General features: G+C 37.5%; 1 protein-coding gene across 2 annotated transcripts; it reads right to left on the reverse strand.

Moving 5' to 3' along the window:
• Nucleotides 1–907: 907 nt before the first annotated feature.
• hlx1 (H2.0-like homeo box 1 (Drosophila)) lies at nucleotides 908–4,036 on the reverse strand. Of its 2 annotated transcripts, XM_039690210.2 has the most exons (4): nucleotides 3,361–4,036; nucleotides 3,008–3,154; nucleotides 2,589–2,773; nucleotides 908–1,647 (listed from the first exon to the last, which is right to left on the reverse strand). In XM_039690210.2, exons 1-4 carry the CDS (start codon nucleotides 3,752–3,754, stop codon nucleotides 1,318–1,320), a joined length of 1,056 nt encoding a protein of 351 aa, XP_039546144.1. In that variant the 5' UTR covers nucleotides 3,755–4,036; the 3' UTR covers nucleotides 908–1,317. The 2 variants fall into 2 exon arrangements, with proteins under 2 accessions (XP_039546144.1, XP_039546145.1); XM_039690211.2 differs by lacking the exon at nucleotides 3,008–3,154 and having other exon boundaries at nucleotides 3,361–4,028.
• Between the last annotated feature and the right edge of the window lie 4,150 nt (nucleotides 4,037–8,186).

Here is an 8,186-nt window from a genome sequence, read left to right on the forward strand (position 1 = left end):
GCATATCTGGATTATGCTGTACCTAAAAGAGCTATTTCTACATGATTGAACTCATTCATTAGAATACAGTGAAATTAAATAATATTTTTGTGTTAAAGTAATTTAGATTTATTGTATTTTTTCTGTGAACATTTAATTGCTTGCAGTTAAATCTAAACTCTCTAAAAAAATGCTGGGTTGTTTTAACCCAATTTTGGGTGAAATGGACAAACCCAGCCTGGTTTATATTGGGTTATATTTTTAATCTAACGTTTGGGTTTGTCCATATTTTACCCAAAAATAAATGATAAAAGGTAAGCAACGAATATATATATATATATATATATATATATATATATATATATAGCCTTATTGTTAAAAAATGAATAAATAAGGATTAAAACAGCCTTCCTCGTTTTTATTAATGAATGTAACTGGGGTTTTATTGTTTTCTGTTGTTTGCTTAAAAGCTATATGATGCTTTGAATCTTTAATTTGGATGACAGAATTCACTATTGCAATAAACAAAACCTGCTAGAAACGAACATGTGACGACTTGCACCAATCTTCTTCCCCCCTAAATTAATTTAAAACTTTCACAATTTCGATGTTTAATCTATAATCTTTCATGCAAACTTGTGAAAATGTCTTCGTCGTAAATTATGCAATGTTGCCATCCGACAATCATTAGTGAGAAATGTGTTCCTCGCGAATGAAATGCTTGATATAGGCTAACACAATGTAAATAAGAATCAGATTAATAATAATGTATAGGCGATATTATAATTATGCGATATATATATATATATTTTAACAATAGCTATTTAAAAAATGACAAAATTGTAAACGCATTCGCTGTTTTTATACTCGGTTAATCGTTAGCCTATTTAATTTGAGATGTTATTGAATTTCCATAAATACACTTAGATTATTAGTAACAAATGTTTATTTACATTTTCAGTGCAAATACTTACAGACAAAATATAATACAATCAAGTCTTAATTCATGAACATTCGATTCCCAAATCGTCATTAAAAAAAAGACGAGCGATTCGGTTAAAGCAGAGCGATGCTTTCCTTCCTCGGGGATCACGAAGGGTCTGTTTCACGATGGAAGACATGATGAACCGATAAGGCCTGCGTGCGTGTGTGTGTGTGTGTGTGTGTGTGTGTGTGTGTGTGAGTGAGTGAGTGTGAGCTGTATTTGTCTCTATCCCGTCAGACGCTGTGTGTTGTTGTGGTGTTCACTTCAGATGACTCGGTCCTGGCAGGCTCGTGTGTTTGTTCACGTCAGATGACTCGGTTCCGGCAGTAGGCCTACTCGAGTGTTTGAGCTGTTCACATCAGATGACTCGGTTCCGGCAGGACTCGTGTGGCTGGACTCGGTTCTGTCGTGGAGTGTGTGCTGGTTGTGTCCTGCGTGCTGACAGTCGGAGCTCCGGGAATAATCACACTGGCTTTGTTGAGGTCAGAAATGTCCACGTCGCTTTTGTCCTCCGTATTGTCTTCGAATTCGGACTCGCTCGGTTCGCTTTCGCACTCGGAGTCGTCGCGCTCCTTCTGCTCGGTCTCGGTGGATTTATCCGGTTCTTTCTCTTTGTCCTTCTGCGCCTGCGCTTCTTTGGAATGCCTCCATTTCATCCGCCGGTTCTGGAACCAAACTTTTACCTAAAACAAGGTTATAATAATTATTATGCAAGAATATTTGATGTATGGATTTATGTCACTTTAATTTATAAGCGCTTTTAACAATCGTTTCAAAGCAGCTTTACAAAGATAATACTGAATTAAAATAACAAATTGTTTTGGTTTTAGCAGCTCTAGAATAAAGTTATTTTAATAAAATTATATTATACACTCTAAAAACTATGGGTTGTTTTAGTTCATATTTGGTTCAAATATTAATTGGCTAATAGTTTTGGTTCATATTTTTAAACCCAATAGCCTAATGCATGTTTAATTGTATGTAGCCTATTAAAATTATTATTATTTATTGCATGCATTTTTGATGTTTTAGTGATTAACAATTAAAAGATCAACGTGCATTAATTGCATTTACATCTAGCTAGGCCACACAATTATAGCTAGCCTAACACAAAATGCATGCACAAACCATAAATCAAAAGGTTTTGATCGAAATGCCACAAGTGAATTTTTTTTAAAGGCAGAGATTCAGACAGTTTCCAAACATTACTGGAAAGTTTTGAAACTCTTATCGGATTCCTCATGCTGTTTTCGTGTCATTTCCGATATAAAACAAGACCGAAACTCTTGCCCAATGTCTTAAATTAGGCTGTTTTGAAATGAAACGACTGAACCCCTCCTTTATTTGCAATAATTCGTTATGATTGACTTTCATTTCTCTAGAAATGTGTGTGTCGCAATGCTGCAGTTTTTCCACGAGCACTCCAGATGGCCCGCGCCGTCTCAAGTTAATTTCATTATTTCATGATATTTTTAAATTAATTAATTAATTTATTTATTAGTAGTCAACATTTGAAGTGGATCAAAAAAGTTGTCCTAGAACGGGTTTTGTTCAAAATGCATGCATAACTTTGATGAACGGTTCAATTGTTGACTATAAATGTCATTATTAGGTAGCCTATCACCTGTGCGTCGGTGAGGCCCAGCATCGCCGCCAGTTGTTTTCTGTCCGGTTTCGTGACGTACTTCTGGATCTCGAAGCGCTTCTCCAGGCCTTTCCTCTGCAGGTTGGAGAACACGGCTCTGGACCAGGATCTTTTCCTCTTGTAGGTCTGAGGCATTGTGTCTTTGGAAAGCACCGCATACGGCCCTGTTTGAGGCAAAAAAAACACGCGCCATTAGGACACACGGGCATTTCAATGCAATTTAGACCAACCAACGCATCATGCGATGACTTTATCACTGACCAGAGTGCGTGTTATTGAATCATCTGTACATGTGCATGTGCGAAAGAACCACCGCATTCACATGCATTCAAAGACACTGCAGGAATTAAAGATTCATCCCTCTTTATGGCTCAGCTGGGATGTGATGTCTACACTACCTGGGAAGGAGTCCTGAAACTGATGTTGCCCTGATTGTCTGCTTATTGAACCCATCATGGAGGAGGTTTCGTCTATGGACGCGAAGTACGGGCTGGCAGACACATGGACTGCTGACTGCCGATTCAGACTAACAATCGATGTGAGATCTGTTCCAGAACGACAAAAACCAAACAATTCAACTAATTCCAATTGTATTAATTGCATAAACAGGGCCATAGGATATTAGGATGGACGCGTCTTGCGGCTCACTGTAGTCTAAATTAATCTAATTGTTCTGTCCTCTTGTCAAAAGTGAGGTGTGATGGGATACACTCACAAAAACAACAAAACAGATTCATAAAAACACTCTTACCTCGCAACGATGGCGCATCTTTCGCCTTCGGCTCGAAGTCTGTGGATAATATCCGATCGATCCCGAACTTGAGGTCTTTGCTGGACGGCGGGGGCGCTGAATGCGCGTGCATGGGGGATCTGGACACTGATGTCAAGTGTATTCCGTGCCGGTGATACGCGCGCGCGTCTGGAGTGACCGGGGACGGGCGCAGGGGAGACCCGGACGCGCGCGCCCCAATGTGAGCCATAAGCGACGATGAACCGGGGATATTTTCCGCATCTCCGACGTGCAGAATATCGGCAATGCAGAACGAGGGCTTTTTCATGCTATCCACCCCAAAGCCACCCGAACAGTACGCGGTCCAAAGGCTAAAGTTCGATGCGTAAAACGGGTTGAGTCCCGTCGTGTACATCCCGGCAGGAGAAGCCAAACCTTCCTGACAGAGAAGCTCATGCACGGTCGAGTTTAAAGAGTTGAACTCTCTCTCGCGTTCCTCATCGAGTATGAAACTCCACACAGGAGTCCGAGCTTCTGTTATTGATTGGCTCTCTCTGAGCCAATGGAAGTTGACAGAAGTGTTCAACACGCCCCACAGAATATGAGTTTGACCGAGAGCACGTCCATTAAAAACCAACCATTATTAATGCGCAAAACATGCAACCATTGGAATTAAATCGCAATACTTGGATATTGCACGTGAAGATGTAGGCAACGATTTATTAAATGGGTGTATATGCAAATAAATACTTAAGTCTCGATATATTAGCAAATAAGTTTTAGTTTACATGGGATGCATAATATATATATATCGTTTTTTTTTTAATGTTGCACTTATGATTTTAGAAACACATTAAATATGTCATGCATTCAAATTAATAACGAGTTTTGCAATCAATATCAGTTTTTTTTAAATAATAATATAATTTTTTTTTTAATAAATATGCAAACAACAAACTCTGAAACTCGAATGCTCCTCAATCATAACAGTCTTCTCCTCGAGTGTGTTCTGGGAGTTTCTCGACGCGACTCATCCTGTTTTTGATGAGCTGTGATTCAGGCTAAATGAGCGGATATTCCTGCTAGATTTAGGCCAGAAATAGAAGATGCTTTAGTATTTTAGGATACAGCAGAGGACCCTTATTTCCTCCGGCTCGCAGAGGTGGAACTCTATAATGACTGTTAGCACTTCCTTTTTTCAATATTTGTGCAACTTTATCTCAACTCGCAAGTCGCGCGGTGACGCAAATCCGTCCTTATGCTTATAATAAACAGAGGAAATCTATTCTCCGCTGTAACGAAAACACAATTAACTTCAGAGGCGATACTTCATACATATGTACAAGTTCAGCCCATGACAACCATATATAATACTGTGCCAAAATTAAAGCGCTTTTCAAATGCTGTTTATAGTGGGAAGACAAAAACAGATAAAAATATTAGTAGCTACATTTGTTTTATATAGCCTATTAATCACATCTAAAATAAAAGTTTGCAAAAATGATCTATAAATTTTAGATTCTCCATATATATTAAAAATATACATTTTGTGTCGCGCTCATTTTTACATCCACGCACGCATATAGGCTATTATATAAACAAAAAACTATAATTATATTATTATTTATATAGGCCTATAAAATCTGTATGCATTTGCGAAACTATTTAAGGCATCACAGATGATGTTGTATGTTGCCCCAAAATGCGTCTTTATAGCACGCAGTGTGTTTATAGTGCAATAGGTCTACGCTAAAGTCAGTTTTTACGTGCAAATGACACGCATGGGTTGGTAGTGGGGTGCGTGTTGCCCTGTCAGATATTTATGGTCATTAATAATAGCAGATGAGTTTTCCCCATGCTGTTTTAATGTTAGAATATCTCTCTCCCGCTGGTGTTGTTCGTGATCCCGGAAAGGTCAATGACCCCGGCTGCCTCCGATCACGGTGTTTTCGAATGACTCCATTCCGGTTTAAATTTAGAGATGAAATGTAGCGCTTTGCTCTCGATCAAGCAGTCAAAACAATCCAGGGAAGAGGATGCGGAAGACGCGCCGCATGCGTGTGAAGCCGCGCGTTATTTCAGGTGCCGGCGGCGCGTCTTGAACCCTGAGAGTCATGAGCGAGATCATAAAACCTGAGCGGCGAACGCTTACAGGTATGCACTTAACATCAAAATGAGAATCACATTTAAAATGTAGCCTAATTTTACTAAACCACGACTAATAATATTTAGTAGGCATAATTTAATTCAAACGGCATGTTTCTTTAAAGATGGGTCCGTTTTTAACATTAAAATTAATCTAAATGTAATTTTATTTCCCGTTTTTTTAGTTCATAATTATGCGGTTATTGTAGCCTATACTTGCAATAACATTTTCTGTTTTTTTATTCTGAAATGAAAATTATACACACGCGTTTTCCCATAAGATTTACGCGTTTCAATTAATAGTAAAATTCCATCAAATTGAATTGAATAAACCTATAGGCTATTATTCATATTAGAAGTACAAATTTACATGTGTAAAAAAGACTAGATCTTGATAAAACATTTTGTATAAATCTTAAACTTAAATTTAAACATGTTATGATTTATTTTATTTGTGAATACGAATGACATTCCGTTGTTTCAATTAAGAATACAAAATGTTTTAATAAGTCATTTAAAAAAAATTTTTTTTTTTACTCATTTGAAATCCTTCATTCATAATATTCATAACTATTCAATACAAAATTGAAATGCGTAAATCTTGAAAAAAGGCGTTTATGATTCTTTGAGATTAATTCGTGACATTATAAGATTTTGCAGAATGTAATTCTAAGACATATTTGCTTCTCCTTTTTCTTTTATGTTTTTGAAGCTTTATAAAAAAAATACGAGTGGCTATATTATTTATGTAAAAAAAAAAAACAACAACAACTACAAATTGAGTTTATGAAATAATATCGTGCTCGGGTCAAAAGATCCAGGTTGAAAGTTTCGGTCTACAATGCACTGTCTATACGGAAGAAAACAGGTTCAACCCAGAGCTTCCGGATATCTTTATTGTCCATATCCATATCTGCATTCCTATCTATATCTACGCCTGTATTGTGATAAATATATCCGTGTTGAAAGCACACAGTCATCTGCTGTAGCAATTAAACACCAGAAATCATCCCGTTCCCATTGCACGTCTGTCGTGGTTAGATAAAACATTATCGGCTACTTGCCTTAATCACTTTAGTGATTTGATCTGGGAATAGGAACTTTCTTCCCGATAATATCATATACTGGTCCTTTGGGAATGACTTTATTTCTGGACCCCCCATCAGGAGCATCTGTCTGTTAGCAGTGACAGGGCCCGTCATGCCGGAAACATTAAGACATTAGTAAAATATCATAATCGTTAAATGCCGATCCTGGGAAAGTTTGGGGACCTTGTGGAATTGGTTTGTTTTTCCCAAATTCCCCCTGGTTGATGCAATCACTGTCCTGAGAGTTCAATGGCGATCTAGCCAGCTCTCTGCGGTTCATTTGGGGGTATTTGACAGCCTCGGGAAACATTTGTCACGGATTATTAATTGCTTTTTTAAACGCACCCTTGACAGGATGGAAATCGTTCGGTAGCCTAATAATATTAGTGAAGCAGCGCAAAAAAATATAGGCTAGAAGTCAACTAGGCTATCACAGACTCATTTCTGTTCACCGGATAATGTTTCATACATTTCAGAAAAGGAAAGGTCGTGCAAATAGCCCAGCCCGATCTCATGAAAGTTCGTGTCTATGGCACGAATGTCATTTCTCGTGGTATTTATACGCCAAAAACAGTTTTTTCGTGTATTTGGCACGCGATTTTTGCGTACATATGATACGCACTTTTTTGCGTATAATACGCACGAACTCCCCACCCCCCTCCCCCCTAAACCTAACCCAGGGTTTTTTAGTGCGTACCATATACACGAAAAAACACTTTTGGCGTATAAATGCCACGAGAAATGACACTCGTGGTATAGATACGCATCTTCATGAGACTGTGTTGAATAGCCTACAGTCCTAAACGCTTCGTTAAGGAAATTCAAGTGTCATTGAAGATCGCGAATGATGTAATTGATCTTTATGATGGTCAACAGGTGTTATAGCACCTTATCAAAACTATATATAGGCCTATTTGATTTTTATAAATAGTTTAACCAAGGCCAAGAACTACTAGCCTAGCTATAGCCTACTTGAGCAGTGTGCGAGCTTATGACTTTACATTTCGTCTCGTCGTGAATTATTTTTGTGACCTTAGCAAAACATCAAAAATATTTAAAATCTTAATGTTTTAAAAAAAATAATGTAAATGTCCAATAGCCTTTTTCCCCCTAAATAGGCATATAAATAGGCTACAGAAAGCGCTCAAACGGCCTCAGTTCACGCAAACGCGATTTCGCGATCTTCGTGTTAGCGATATTTACTGCTCTCTGAATAAAAGTGCCGTATACCCTACATTTTTTTCTCTCCATATTTATTCATATATATATCATAATCATAATAATAAGAAAAAAATATATAGCCTAGCCATATATATATATGGCTATATTTTTTTTCTTCCTCATATATGCGTTTCCACTCACGACTTTTCACGCAAACGCGACTTAGCGATATTTAAGAGCGCCGTAAAAAATCTATTTCATATAGGCTATATTTTTTCATTACATTTCCTCCTGTATATAATAAACATAAATGCATTTAGAGAGGAAAATGGTGCTCATTCTGCTTCAGTGAGGATGTTTTTCTAGACACAAAGCGAAGACAAAACAGACATTTTATAGACACAATAACTACAATCTACTCTTTATTATAATGCCTAATGTTTTTTTAACCCA

Source organism: Pimephales promelas, chromosome 13 (assembly GCF_988280905.1).
Source record: "Pimephales promelas chromosome 13, fPimPro1.hap1.1, whole genome shotgun sequence".
Lineage (NCBI taxonomy): Eukaryota > Metazoa > Chordata > Actinopteri > Cypriniformes > Leuciscidae > Pimephales > Pimephales promelas.

What these genes read in the sequence shown, in the direction of transcription:
- hlx1 (XM_039690210.2), bottom strand. Translation starts at nt 3,754, where the DNA reads ATGTACACGACGGGACTCAACCCGTTTTACGCATCGAACTTTAGCCTT. An exon ending in AGATGCGCCATCGTTGCGAG is followed by an intron (nt 3,155 to 3,360) that starts GTAAGAGTGTTT and finishes GTTCTGGAACAG; the next exon opens with ATCTCACATCGATTGTTAGT. An exon ending in GTTTCAGGACTCCTTCCCAG is followed by an intron (nt 2,774 to 3,007) that starts GTAGTGTAGACA and finishes TGCCTCAAACAG; the next exon opens with GGCCGTATGCGGTGCTTTCC.